Source organism: Octodon degus, unplaced genomic scaffold (assembly GCF_000260255.1).
Source record: "Octodon degus isolate 3935 unplaced genomic scaffold, OctDeg1.0 scaffold00203, whole genome shotgun sequence".
In the NCBI taxonomy this organism is placed as follows: Eukaryota; Metazoa; Chordata; class Mammalia; order Rodentia; family Octodontidae; genus Octodon; species Octodon degus.
In genome coordinates, this window is record NW_004524779.1 from 1,706,103 (window position 1) to 1,721,069 (window position 14,967).

Consider the following 14,967-nt stretch of genomic DNA (forward strand, 5'->3'; position numbering starts at 1 on the left):
TCATGTAGCAGCCACCCCTGCATCCCTGTACCTGAGCTGTAGCTGGGCATGGACTGGTGCAGGCCGGAGGAGGCCCCGAAGTAGGAATGCTGAGCACAGCTGGTCAGCGAGGCATGCGTGGAACTGGGCAGAGCAGTCAGGCTCTGGCTTTTCGTCACCAGCAGTGGGCTCTCGTGCTTTCTGGCAAACTAAAAGAGAATAAAACATGTGGGCCTCAAGGACAGAGGTCTGGGGAGGGGGTCAGCTCTTTAGGAGTGCTGACCAAGCTGGCCCTTGCAGCAGTGTGGACAACAGCTGCAGCCTGGACACAGCATACCAGCCTCTGTTGGGCTACAACTAGGAAAGTGAGTCCTGGGCACCTCTGGGTCTGCAATAGGCTCCTGGGGGCAGAGTGGAGACCGCATCAGAAACACTTAAGCCTCCGCACAGAGTCAGAAGTCGGACAGCGCAGGGTCTGACCAATCCCTGGTCACTGAAAAGCTCTCTGGTCACTTTAAACTCTCTGGTCGCTTTAAATTAAACTGCTGGGGTGTTGGAGAGACAGCTCAGCAGTCTAGGCACCTGCCTGGCAAGCACAAGGACCCGGGCTCAATCCCTGGTACCACATGCCATGCCTGCCCTGGAACCCCAGGTGTGCTGTGCCAGCCACCAAAATCAGGCATGGTGGTCACACCTGTAATCTCAGCATTGAGAGGAGGCTGAGATAGGAAGATCACTACAAGTCTGAGCTGTGTAATGAGATCCTCTACCAAATAAATAAAAGATAAAAAAATTTCTAATTAAACTGCCAGGAGAGATGAGCATTTTCTGCCCTGAAAGGAATAAGAACTATGCCTCTGCTCTAGCTAAGTATTGGCAATGAGGGGTATTAACTATAGGAAAGAATAATACCATGTGTCACTAAGCCATATAAGATCTAACCCCTGTAAAGTCTGCTCCAGATTCAGGTCTCTCCGTCTCTGTCTGTCTCTGTCTCTGCCTCTGTCTCTGTCTGTCTGTCTGTCTGTCTGTCTGTCTGTCTCTCTCTGAGTCAGGGTCTTGCTATGTAGTCTAGGCTGGCCTTAAATTTTGGGGATCCTCCTGCCTCAGCTCCTAAGTGCTGGGATTACAGGCGTGGACTACCACACATGGCCAAAACATTTCTCCTGGCCAGCTCTCTGTCAAGCCTGACCTTAAAGGAAGGTGCTTATTCAAACCAAGGGTCCCAAAGGTTTAACCCCCCCCCCCCCCGGCAAACAGACCGAGGCTTAGACTTTGCACTCCAGTAAGTACACAATGGTGCCTCCTCATTTCACCAAGCATTTTTCAAAGCCTCTCAGCACACATCTGCCTTGAGAAACAAGAACTTAGTCATTCGTTACTGAGAGTCACATTGAGTGTGGCTCTGGAGCCCACACAGACCGGCCAACTCCTGCCTCTCACCATGGATGCGTCGATCTGGGCGAGCAAGCGGGGGTTGTTCTGCTCCACGGCTTCTAGGCACTGCAGCATTGCTGTCACATGTGCATTGCTGAGGAGGAAGGCGCTCTCTGGGGACAGAGAAGTGGCCATGGTGAGGGCCTCTGGTATGGCCTCGAGGGAAAGGAGCCCAGGGGAAAAGGCAAGGAGAGAGGAGGTAAAAAGAAGCACAGACACCAAGCCTAGGGGGCTGGGGACAAGCTTAGAGATGCTGAAGGCACACAGTGGAGCACCGAGGCCAAGGGAAGAGGCTCTGAGTGGCGTGCTAACTCGGTGACTGTGGCCCCAGCACCTAATTCTGCTCTCTTCTTTTGACACCTGGGGTGATCGGTGTCCAGGCTGCTCTGAGCGCATGCAGGCAGGGGAGCGCTGCAGAGTCTGAGTGTATTTTTCAAGGAAGGAGAGGAGGCCTGAGGATGGGACTGAGCAGCATCTCGATGGTGTTGAGTGACAAACACAAACAGGAGCCTGGGCTTGGAAGCATCAGTACAGGGGAGTGCTGTGGAACAGAAGCAGGAAGTAGATGCAGCAGGGGAGAAAGACCCACCTGTGTAGAATTTCCGGATGTACTGCCTGTCCCCCAGCAGGGGCCGCAGCTGGGCTGAGAGGCAGTGGCACTGCAAGCTGTGCTGCAGCCACAGCTCTGCGACCGCGTGCTCGCTCACACCAGCAGCAGCACTCTGGCTATTTTCGTGCAGGCTGATGAACTGGGATGCAAAGAGGCACAGTGAGAACAGAGGTGGAAGCCCAGTGACCCATGAGCCCATAGGACAGGGAGGGGAGGCAGCAGAGTACTGTCCTGCTGGGCATGGTGGCACCCATGTGGGCTCCCAGCAAAAGAACTGCTAAGTGAGAGGCCCAACTGGGCTACCTAGCTGGACCTAGTCTCTAAAAATGGGGAGGGTGAAGTTGGAGAATGAAGGAAGGAAGAGACTAACAGCTTCACAGTGGACAGTTAAGCAATTCACTGACAAGCACTCCAGGAAAGACAAACTGCTACATCTGGCTCTTCATGACCTAGCTCCAAAAAATGCACCTGTTCTGAGATACTCAGAGGAGGGATGAACTTGGCTTCTTGGCTTTGTTCACAGATTCCTCTATTCAGGAGCCTCCTAGAGGGAATTCGACAAAAACCTGGGGAGAAGCATCTAGGAAAAATGTGCCAAGGACTCCCCCTCCAAGTCATCCGAGCACCACCGTTTGATTCTAGCCACACATTCTCTGTTGGAACCTCTCCCTCCTGAGTGTTCCGAGAGCCAGGTCTCAGAGACCAGGATTAGTCCAACGAAATGCTATGAAGGGTGATTTCAGGCAGCTTCAAAGAGGAAATGACTATAGCAATGTATTAGAGAAAAGAAGTTGGAGGGAGGGCCACTGGGAAGAACATAAATGATAAGGATATAGAAAATAATGGGTTCCACTGTGGGGAGTGTTGTTTTGTTTTTTGTTATCTTTTGTTTTTTGAGGCAGGGTCTTGCTATGTAGCCCAAGCTGGCCTTGAGCTCACAGGGATCCTCCTGCTTTAGCCTCTGGAATGCTGGAGAAACAAGTTACTTTCCTGAGGTTACTTGAGTGATGAATCTAGCAGTGGGGGGTATATGTGAAACAAGACTAGCCATATAGGGACCAGAAATGAAGAGGGTGGTGGTACATGCCTGGAATCCCAGCACTTGGGAGGCTGCAGAGAATTCAAGGCCAGCCTGGGCTACATGGTATGTTCAAGGCCAGCCTGAAATATGTAGTGAGACCCTGTCTCAAAAAAACAAACAAACAGGGCCGGGTAAAAGCTCTGTGGAATAAGCACTTCCCTGGCAAGCACAAGGTCCTGAGTTCAATCCCTGGTACCACACACACATACACAAGAATTAAGAGGAGTAATAGATTAATTGGATTAATTTAATATCTCTCAACATAAAATTGGCAATAATTGTTCTGGAACCAGCTGTGTAGCTTCAGCTAAGTCACCTAACTTTCTTGAGCTCATTTTCCTGGCTAGAAACCAGAGTTCTCAACCTGAGTGAGGAACAGGATGGTGGGGAGCTTTGATGTCTGTCAAAGCTGTCAGAGACACAAGTGGCTTTGCCTGATCCTGGCCTCCTGAAGGCCTCGTACTCCTTTCTTGTGGGAGCCTCTTCCCAACCAGTTCCCAGTGGCAGTTCCACCTCCCCTACTGCTGTAGGAATCTTTTCCCGTGGTCCCGGACTTCACTTTATTTGGGTGCCCTATACACAGATCTTTCCCCAAAGAGAAAGAGACCTGAACAGTGGTGTCACAGGATTCGTAATAATGGGTCAGCTAATAAGCCCTCTCTCCAGGTCAGCCTTTCCCTTCCTTCCCCCCTCCCTCCCTCCCTTTTTCCTTCCTTCCCTTTCCTTCCCTTCCTTCCTTCCCTTCCCTTCTTCCCTCCTTTCTTCCACATCCCACCCAACAGAACCTCAAGCAGTAAAGACCCCACTCATCCCTGTGCTTCGCGCTCATCCTGCTCACCTTCTCCACATGCAGGGCGCGGTGGGGGCTGAGCCAGCGGATGTCCTTCACGAACTGCCAGTAATCAGCCTGCCGGCAGCAGAGCTGCAAGGGAAAGTATGTGTGAGCCACTGGGCGCGAAATCTGTGGGCAGGAAAAGGGCAGAACCTTCGCTGCATCAACACAGGCTCTCAGCAGCAAAGCGACATACACCCATAGTCACCCTTTTAAAGAATAATTGTTAAAGATTTTCTCAAATAATTTGTGTGGTACTAAGGATGGAACCCAGGGCCTTGTGAGTACTCTGCCACAGAGCTACACCCCTAACACTGTTTAAAGTATTTATTTTTGAGATGGAATCTTCTTAAATTGCCCATGTGGGCTGAGAATTGGAATCCTTGCTGCTCAGCCTCCCAAGTAGCTGGGAGAACATACCTGTGCTATTAATCTGTGTGTGTGTGTGTGTGTGTGTGTGCGTGTGTGTGTGTGCGCGCGTGTGTGTGTGTGTGTGTATCTTTTTTAAACCAAATCATATTTAGGAAAAAAAATCTTGACTATATTTGGCTAAAAAATGGTCCTAGATGTCCACAACCTAATTCCTAGAATGTATGAATATAACCTTTTATGTACAGTCTATGGCCAAAGGGACTCTGCAAATATGAGTAAGTTAAGGATCTTGATCAGGGTGATTATCCTGATGGGGCCAATATAAGTACCAGGGTCCTTCTAGAGGGATGGATCCAGGAGGGAAGGTGACACAGAAGCAGAGGAAGGTTTAAAGATGTAAAGTGCCTGGTTTGGAAGATGGCAGAAGGGGCTGAGAGCCACAGACAGCAACAAGACAGCTCTAGACACTGAAAGGCAAGACAAAAGAGAATCTTCTAGGGCCTCCAGGGGCACAGCCTTGCAGACATCTTGCTTTCAGCCTAGCAAAACTTTTTTTTTTTTTTGTGGAACTGGGGATTGAACTCAGGCCCTTGTGTTTGCCAGGGAAGTGCTTATTCTACTGAGCTATCTCCTCGGCCCCAAAAACCTTTGTTTCTTTTTCTTTTCTTTGCAGAACCGTGGATTGAACTCAGGCCCTTGCACTTGCCAGGCAAGTGCTTATTCTACTGAGCTATCTCCCAGCTCCCAGCAAAACTTATTATGGAATTCTGACTTGGGAACTATCATGTCTTGGTGTTGTTCAAAGCCATTAAGTTTGCAGACATTTGTTAGGCCAAGGAATAAACTGAGCTAACTTCTTGTTGCCAATTTGCTGCTCTACCCAGCCACCCAGCCATAGGTCATACACCTCTAATCTTATTAACATCTAAAGTACATCAGGCACTAAGTGAAATGTTCCGGATTCAAAATAAAAAGATGGGCCAGCCATGGTATTTCACACCTATAACCTCAGTGCTTGGGATCCTAGGGCAGGAGGATCACCTTAAGTTCAAAACCAGCCTGAACTATATAGCAAGAACTTGCCTCAAACAAACAAAATAAGTTTTGTGTTAAGTCTCAGTGCGGTTCCCCAAGAGCTCAGAGACTGGTAGGCATTGTCTTTTCTCTGCTTACTGAATGAACATGACAGTTTCTTCCCAACAAATGATTCTTTCAATGGGGCAAAGGGAAGAGTTCTGCATACCTGGTCATGGATGAGCCCGTGGTAGAGAATGCGCTGCATGTCCCTGCAAAGCCGCTCCAGGCCACCATACTTGGACCAGACGTTGGGGCTGTTGGTTGACACCAACCCCTCCACAGTGGTCTTCAAATTGCCCAGCAGCTGCCAGTGCTCCCGCCTGCAATTAGAGCATACCTTGTTAACTTTACGGTACCTGATCTTTTTTCTTTTTCTTTTTTTTTTTTTTTTTTTTTTTTTTGGTGGAACCAGGGATTGAACTCAGGCCCTTGCGCTTGCTGGGCAAGCGCTTATTCTACTGAGCTATCTCCCCAGTCCCTGGTACCTGATCCTAATCACAACAGAGAAAGTCTAAATTGAGGAGCCACATGCTGCTATTGCTCCCTATTAAAATTTCGCCTAAGCAAAAGACTCAACTACAGGAGGATTACAGCTGTACAGAACACTAAAATCACAAACAGCTCACATTTACACAGTACATTCTGCTTTGCAAGTGAGTTCATCTACTATCTTATTCAGTCTTCACATAGGTAGTCTACAACTCTGTGTTTTGAGTAGTGGGTCCCATCAGAACCAGAAATCTTTGTTTCGTTTTGGACACAGAGTCTCACTATGTACTTCACACTGGCCTATAACTCACAGCAATTGTTCTGCCTCAACCTCCTGAGTGCTGGGATTATAGGCATGTTACATAATAACTGGCCTAGAACCAGAAATCTTTTTACCACTTTTTTTTTTTTTAATTTTTTATTTTGGCAGAACCGGGGATTGAACTCAGGCCCTTATGCTTGCCAGGCAAGCGCTTATTCTACTGAGCTATCTCCCCAACCCCACTTTAAAAAAAGAATTTAGGGGCCGGGGAGATGGCTCAGTGGAATAAGCACTTCCCTGGCAAGTACAAGGGCCTGAGTTCAATCCCCAGTTCCGCCAAAAAATAAATAGATAAAATAAATTAAAAAAGAATTTAATCATTCATTCATTTATTTGGTACAAGGTTTCACTACACAGCTAAGACTCACAGTGATCCTCCCGTCTCAGTCTCCCCAATGCAGGGATTACAAACATGTGCCACCACGCTCAGTTTTGGTGGCCAGCACAGCAGCATGGCTATGATGCTGGGGATCAAACCCAGGCCCTTATGCTTGCCAGGCAGGCACTTAGATTGCTGAGCTATCTCCCCAGCCCTGTGTTTTCCACTTTTTATTCACTATGTTTCAAGCATTAAGCACAGGATAGGGAAGGATAGAAAGAGCTTTTATATATACACTCACACACAAATATTGTGGATAAGAACACAGATTAGCCATAATTTTTTAATCCATGATTTTTCAAATCATAATGAAGCCAGAAGGTTTTAAGTTGGCATTAACACTGTTTTTTAATTAATTAATTGTTTGTCTGGTACAGAGTCTCACTACACAGCTCAGACTCACACATAGTGACCCTCCTGTCTCAGCCTCCCCAGTACTGGGATTACAGGTGTGTGCCACCACACCAGGTTTTGGTGGCCAGCACAGCATGCAGTAGTAGGGATCAAACCCACGTCTTTGCAGTTGCCAAGCATGCACTTAGACCGCCGAGCTATTTCCCCAGCCTGGCATTAACACTCTTTGAGAAATATTCCAGAGCAGTCAGCTACCACTAGTCTCCTAAACCAGTGCTGGCAAACCTTTTAGAGCAAGGGCCTAAACTGCAACTCCCTATTAAAATTTTATAGGCATGTAACACAATAACTGGCTTAGAACCAAAAATCTTTTTACCACTTTAAAAAAAAATCAATCATTTATTTATTTATTTATTTATTTATTTATTTATTTAGTACAAGGTCTCACTACACAGCTAGGACTCGTAGTGCTCCTCCTGTCTCAGCCTCCCCACCGCAGGGATTACTAACATGTGTCACCATGCTCACTTTTGGTGGCCAACAGAGTAGCACGGCGACAATGCTGGGGATCAAACCTAGGAATACAGGTGTGATCACACTCATTTATTTCAAGGTGCCAACATTGCAATTAAATCTGAATGCTAATAGGCCAGGGGAAAGCTTGGGCGAGTCATGGCTCTTAACATCACTCCCTACTCCTTTCTAAGCATGCGCATGACCCCCACGTGTGCCGCTATCTGATGCTTGGCTGCCGGGTGATGCTGGAGTGACCTGGCTTGCATGTTAACACAGAGGGCTTGTGCGCCTGTTGAGACACATGTGCCACAGTTTCACCACCACTATCCTAGACTGGCTGACGTACTTTAGTGGAAAAGCCTGAAAACTGCTATCCTAGGTGTATCAATCAAGATTTTACCAGAAAAGCAGATATAACACAAGATGCACAAATGTATAAGAAATTACAAGGTTGGCTTATGACACTCAGCCACAGAGTCAGATGAGGAAGCGTGCAGAGAGCGTCTGCACCTTAGAGATTGAAGGATTGAGTCCAAGGTCTGGAGCTCACTGCAGCGTTCCGTGCAAGTCCATATCTGGAAGCCGATGGGTCTGCAATGGAAAGCTGATGAATCTGCACCAGAAGGCTGAAGCATCCAAGGCAGAAGCCAGAAAATCTGCACCAGAAGCCAGTAATCGATGTCCAAGTTGATTTTGAAGCCCAGAGATGAAAATGGACCACTCCATCCTTCCTCAATTCCCTTTTATACCCTTTAAGTAATAAGTCACTGTAGGGTGGGACCCCCACACCCTAGGGTGTGGAATTGCTGAGCAAATTATTATTTTTTTTTGTTTGTTTTTGGCGGAACCGGGGATTGAACTCAGATCCTTGTGTTTGCCAGTCAAGCACTTATCCTACTGAGCCATCTCCCCGGCCCCCTTGCTGAGCAAATTTTGATCAACCACTACAATCCATCCCTTGTCAACTTGGCAACTAGACAAATTTCTTTAAACCTGTCTTCAGATACAAACATCTGCATAAAATTTCATGTAACATATTATAACTATCCTGTGTACAAACAGAAACACACTAATTCCCTTACCAAAACAGAAGGTAAGTTTTCTCTTTGCTTGGTGCTTATGCTTAATCATATCATAACTTCAACATTGACACAAGTTTAATAATCCTTAAGAACTGATATTATATATCAATGTTATATTATAACAGAATCATATAGGGGTGAAATAGTACAATTATAATCCTTTTTTCTGTAGCTGATCACAGGTTCATAGCTGGTATTTAGAACTACCTTCTTCCACTACTCATTCTGTATTGTCTTGGTCTTCAGTAAGCACCTCTTTGGTTCTTTCCCTGGTGGAGTGACCCATACCTTCATTCCTGGAGGCTCTGGACCATTTGTCATTGTGCCTGTATTAGGTTGCTATAGTTTCCCATTGACTTTAATAACAGGGCATGACAACGCAGTGTCACCCTAAGGGATCTCCTACGCCCCATGTATATTCTTCCTTCCCTCCACTGTGGAGTAGAAATCCAATTTCCCCTTTATAGTCTGGGTCAATCACTCATGACGATATTGTGACTCTCTTTTTAGCTTTTTTCCTCAAAGGCATGAGGAGACCAAAGTGACCAGGGGGAAATCTTAGTTTTCAGGTAAATGCTAGCATTGCTGTGCTTCCTGGTACAAGCCTCCCCCCGCCCCCCATGGAACTAGGATTTCTACTCCAATAAGATTGTGGGGACAGGAAGCAAAAATGTTGCTAGTGGATCACTAGGGGTAATGGTGAGTGGTACCATTCCTACTCACAGCCCTTGATTCCTGGACCCATGAATCCTGGCTATGGGAGACACACTACCATACAGAGGATGCTGATTCAAAGTATATACAGCCTTTTGAAATCCCTTACCCCAGCCCTGCAAACTATTGTCACCCAACTGGCGCTGTCACTGTGTCTTCAAAAGAGAATTCCACCTTTCTATCAATCCAGCTGCTTGTGGATGATGAGGTATATGGTAAGACCAGTGAATTCCAAGAGCATGAGTCCACTGCTTCATTTCTTTGGCTCTAAAATGTGTTCCTTTGTCAGAGGCAATGCTGTGTGGAATTTCATGATGGTGGATAAGGCATTGTCTAACGAGAATATGTGTCTGTGCCAGTGAGGACAAAGCATGATGAAAGTGGTCCAACATAATCAATTTGCCACCAGGCTGCAGGTTGATAACCCCAGGGGACGATGTCATATCAGGGACTCAGTGTTGGTCTCTGTTGCTGGCTTATTGGGCATTCAGCAGTGGCTGCAGCCAGATCAGCCTTGGTGAGTGGGAGTCCATGATGCTGAGCCCATGCATAACCTCCATCCCTGCCACCATGGCCACTCTGTTCATGGGCCCACTGGACAATGACAGGGGTGGCTGAAGAAGGAGGTTGGCCACTACCTACAGAACAGGTCATCTTATCCACTTGATTATTAAAGTCCTCTTCTGCTGATGTCACCTTTTAGTGAGCATTTACATGAGAAACAATTTTTTGTTTGTTTGTTTACATCCTTTGCCCCTATGGAAAGGTCTATCCACATACCTCTTTCCCAAATATCTTTGTCACCAATTTTCCAGTCATGTTCCTTCCAAGTTCCTGACCATCTGGCCAGACCATTGGCCACGGCCCATGAGTCAGTAGACAGTCGCACATCTGGCCATTTCTTCTTCCAGGCAAAATGTACTACCAAGGGCAGTGCCTGAAGTTCTGCCCGCTGTGATGATTTCCCTTCACCACGGTCCTTTAATGACAGCCCAGATGAGATGGTCCCTGCATAGCATGCAGAGTCATCTATAAGCAAGCCCTAGTCTTCTCTTCCTCCAACAGCTAATTATATGGTACACCCCACAATGCCATAGGTGCATGCTGGGAAATAGAAGGCAATACAGCAGGTGTAGGAGCCATAGGTGTCTGGGCAACTTCCTCATGTAATTTACTTACCCTCTGGATCTGCCCTGGCTCTATCACAAATGTACCACTTCCATTTAATGATAGACTGTTGTTGTTCATGTCCAACCTTATGACTTGATGGATCAGATAATACCCAGGTCATGATGGGAAACTCATGGTGACCTGGTGTCCCATAGTCAAGTGTTCAGTTTCCATTAAGGCCCAGTAGCAGGCCAAGAGCTATTTCTCAAAAGAAGAATAGTTGTCTGCAGATGGTGGCAGAGTCTTGCTCCAAATCCTAAAAGGCCTTCACTGCAATTCACCCATGAGGGCCTGCCAGAGACTGCAAACAGCATCCCTATCTCCCACTGACACTTCAAGAACCACTGAATCTGCTGGATCATATGGCCCCAGGGGCAGAGCAGCCTGAACAGCAGACTGAACCTTTTGCAGAGCTTTTTCCTGTTCTGGGCCCAAGGGTCTCTGGTCATCCTTAACCACTATGAAATAGGAACACATGTTCTACCTCTGTCTCAGGAATTGCGTGGGATACACAAGCAGCCCAACATCTCAGAACTTTTTCTACATGTTTAGGGCTCTTTTTATTGCATTGGAGTTATGGCATGTGTATAAACTTGTTGAATGCATAAATATACTGATCTACCTGGAGAAAAAAAAAATTAGTAGCTTTTGAGTCACTCAGTAAATGGGCCAGAGTAAGATAACTAAGTGAGGAATATATTGTCTCCAAAATTTAAATAGGCCTACTAGGCGCTGTGCCTTTTTGTTCATAGGGGAAGCCAGATGCAACTCTTATCTTTTACCTTAGAAGGACTATCTCTACATGCTCCATACCACTGGACTCCTAGAAACTTCACTGAGGCAGAAGGACCTTGAATTTCTGTGGGATTTAGCTCAGCATTTGCTGTTAGTACAGCATTTGAGAACTGTACTAACAAATCCATGGTGGCTGCCACTTCCTGCTTACTAGGCCCAATCAGCATAACATCATCACTGTAATGGACCAGTGTGATATCTTGAGTAAGAGAAAGGCAATCAAGATCTCTACAAACTAAGTTGTGACACAGGGCTGGAGGGTTAAATGCCCCTGTGGTAAGACAGTGAAGGTATATTGCTGGCCTTGCCAGCTAAAAGCAAATTGTTTCTGATGGTCCTGATGGATAGGTATGGGGAAGAAGGTATTTGCCAAATCAATAGCTGCATAACAACTACCAGGAGATGTGTTAATCTGCTCAAGCAAGGAAACCACATCTGGTATCGCAGCTACAATTAGAGTCACCGCTTGATTTAGTTTAAAGTAATTCACTGTCATTCTCCAAGACCCATCTATCTTCTGCACAGGCCAAATGTGAGAATTAAACAGAGATGTGGTGAAGACCACCACCCCTTCATCCTTCAAGTCCCTGATCATGGCACTAATCTCTGCAATCCCTCCAGAAATGTGATACTGCTTTTGGTTCACTATTTTGCCAGGCAAGGGCAACTCTAAGGGCTTCCATTTGGCCTTTCCAACTACGACAGCCCTCACATGGCAGGTTAGGGCACCAATGTGAGGATTCTGCCAGGTACTAAGTATATCTATGCCAATTATACATTCTGGGACAGGGGAAATGACTACAGGATGGATTCGAGAACCTACTGGACCCACTGTGAGTCGGAGTTTTGCTAAAACTCCATTGATCACCTGCCCTCCATAGGCCCTTACTCTTACTGGAAGGCCACTATGGTGTTTTGGATCCCTTGGAATCAGTGTCAATTCAGAACCAGTGTCCAGTAATCCCCCAAATGTCTGGTCCTTCCCCTTCCCTTAGTGTACAGTCACTCAGGCAAAAGGCCTTATGCTCCTCTGGAGAAAGATGGGAGAAAGATTGACTGTATAAATTTTGGGGGCATTAGGATCCTTCCCCAAGGAAACCTGGCCTCCTCATCATTCAAGGGGTTCTAGATCTGTAACCTGGCTCAAATCCAGGAACTGGTTGAGGGGCCATGATTGCCTATTACCACAATTTGAAGTAGGTCTCTGTTCTTTTGCCCTTAATTCTTTTTTTTTCAATTATATAAATCTAGTAAAAATTTTGCAGGCTTCCTATCTATTTTACTTTTGGGAGCATTGTGGCTAATTAGCCAATGCCATAGGTATGCAAATGTCAGATTATTCTAGTCATTGTTCTACTTCTGTTGGCCAAAATGTAAGTATGTGGACCCTACCTTAGGCTATTAAATGCTGCCATTTGACCTTTACTTCTCTGGGATCCAATTAAGCCTATTCCCCTTAAAATTTCTTAATTGGATAACTGTGGTCCCCACCGTAAGGTCTGGCATGCACAGAACAGCAATGACAGTACTCTTCAGGAATGCTGATGCTCCCCACACAAATCTGTTTCTCAAGGTGTTAGTGAAGGAAAGGTATGTTTTCGGGATCATCCCAACGTGGAGGGTTAGGTTTAACGTGACAGATCCACTATAGCATTCCAATTTCCCTAAGCCTCTGAATCTCCTCATCAATAGCAAACCATGAAATATCAGGCATCTCTAACTCATTCACAGTGGGCCATCTTTTAAGCCATATTTCTGTTAACCAGCCAAATAAACTATTAACACCTTTGTTTACTCCACAAGCTGCAACATTAAACTCAGAATCTCTACTTAATGGGCTCATATCAGCAAACTCAGCCTAGTTCAGGTGTGTTTTTGCCACCATTACCCCACACTCGTAAAATCCATTCCCGTGCTTGCTCTTTAGGCCTCTGCTTGTAAGAGTCAGAAAACTCAAGAAGTTCTTTGGGAGAATAATGGATCACCTCATGGATCACATTATGTACCTCACCCTTAGATGCCCATGTGATTTAAGCCTGGTTATGGACCTATAGGCAAAAATAGGTAGTGAGGGTGGGTCCTGAGGAGTCTCAGCGTTATCCTGTTTGGTCAACACAGGATTAGTTTCTCTAGATATATTAGGAGGCACTAACACATCAGGAGGTGGGGGCACTGATGCCTCTGCCACAGTGGGTGGGGAAATCTCTTCCTCTGACCAAATAATCTCATTAGCATCTAGGAACTCAATATCGAAGCCTCTTCAGGATCTTCCCACACATCTCCATTCCAATTTACAGATCCCATTCTTTTCCAGTCAGGGCCCTCACTTTTGCTTCAGACACACTTCAAGGCTGAGCATTAAATCTACGTTGCAGTTCAGCCAATCAAATTATGAGGGACTGCATTTGGTTTCTGTAATCTCAGCCTTGTGGCTAAAAGAGAGGATATCATCTTTCAGAACACACTGAGAAACTTAAATTTCTTATTGAATCTTTGAGCATATTTTCCTTCATAAGTTTGTCCAGTAAGACTAAGACCAACCAGTCAGTATCAGTATATTTCTTACTCTGCCAAAGAAATTCAAAATTTCTATGTACAGAATCACTAAATTCCTGATATCTTACAAGTGGTGAATTAGGATAATCAAATGGATCTAAATGGCATATAAGTTTAAACAGCTCATGCCAAGGATTATCAATGTGCTCCTTAAGATCAGGAGAGACCATGGTGTCTTAAGGTCTCATCAAATCACGGAGTCAACTCCAAGAATACCTAAAGCCATTAAAAAATGCCATCGTTATATTCCGTTCCTCTAGAGCCACTCTCGGTTCCAAAATCCTTCCCAAGCACACGCATGGCCCCAATGTGTGCTGCTCTCTGATGCTTGGCTGCTGGGTGATGCTGGAGCAACCTGGCTCGTGTGCTAATAGAGAGGGTTTGCATGGCTGCCGCAGAATACATATCATAGTTTCACCACCACCATCCTAGACTGGTTGATGTACTTTAGTGGAAACGTCTGAAAACTGCTATCTTAGGTGATCTTTGAGGTTCCTCTCAAATCATCTTCCAGAATTTTCTCAACGTAAGTTTCCAACCCAAGAAAAACAAAAGATAACAGCAGTGGAATAAATGAGTTGGAGAACTGAATCAAATAGGAAGAAGAGGGCCAGAAAGATAGCTCAGTGCAGTGCCTTAAAGCCTACCTGGCAAGCACAAGGTCCTCAGTTTGATCCCTGGTACCAAAAAATGAATGAATGAATGAATGAATGAGTGAATGAATGAGTAGAATGAATGAATACATAAATAAATAAGAGGAAACCTGAGCAAATGAAGCATCACAGTCTACCTCACAGACCTGTTACGTCACACTTTCATGTTCTCTATTTCTTATTAGGCTGCTATTCTTTCTTCTTTTCAAAGACCACCATAGGGGCTGGTGAGATGGCTCAGTGGTCTAAAGCACCTACTTAGAACAAGCTTAGCAAAGCACAGGGACCGTGGTTCAATCCCCCAGCACCACATGACAGCCAGCCCTGCCCCCTGGTGGGCTGAGCTGGCCCCACACACACACATAAATAAATAAAATTTTAAAAAATAAAATAAAAAATGAGTGAAGTAAAAAAAATAAAATAAAAAAAAGACCATCATAGGACATGGCAATGATTTTTTTTTCAAAGTTTTATTGATAAACAGATAGCAATGAGACAGTTTCAAATCAAATCGGAAGTACAGTTTCAACACATAATACACTGCATATA

The 14,967-nt window shown here is 45.6% G+C and overlaps 1 protein-coding gene across 4 annotated transcripts in view; it reads right to left on the reverse strand.

Annotated features, from left to right (window-relative positions):
* Positions 1–14,967, reverse strand: part of Rubcn (RUN and cysteine rich domain containing beclin 1 interacting protein) — a 78,939-nt gene that overhangs the window by 22,518 nt on the left and 41,454 nt on the right. For all 4 annotated transcript variants that reach the window (XM_004644555.2, XM_012517665.2, XM_023704739.1 and 1 more), the window contains exons 2-6: positions 5,555–5,708; positions 3,946–4,029; positions 2,006–2,165; positions 1,423–1,529; positions 32–188 (exon numbers count right to left, since the gene is read on the reverse strand). In XM_004644555.2, coding sequence (XP_004644612.1) covers positions 32–188; positions 1,423–1,529; positions 2,006–2,165; positions 3,946–4,029; positions 5,555–5,593 — 547 coding nt within the window. In that variant the 5' untranslated portion in view covers positions 5,594–5,708. The remainder of the gene's footprint in view (positions 1–31; positions 189–1,422; positions 1,530–2,005; positions 2,166–3,945; positions 4,030–5,554; positions 5,709–14,967) is intronic.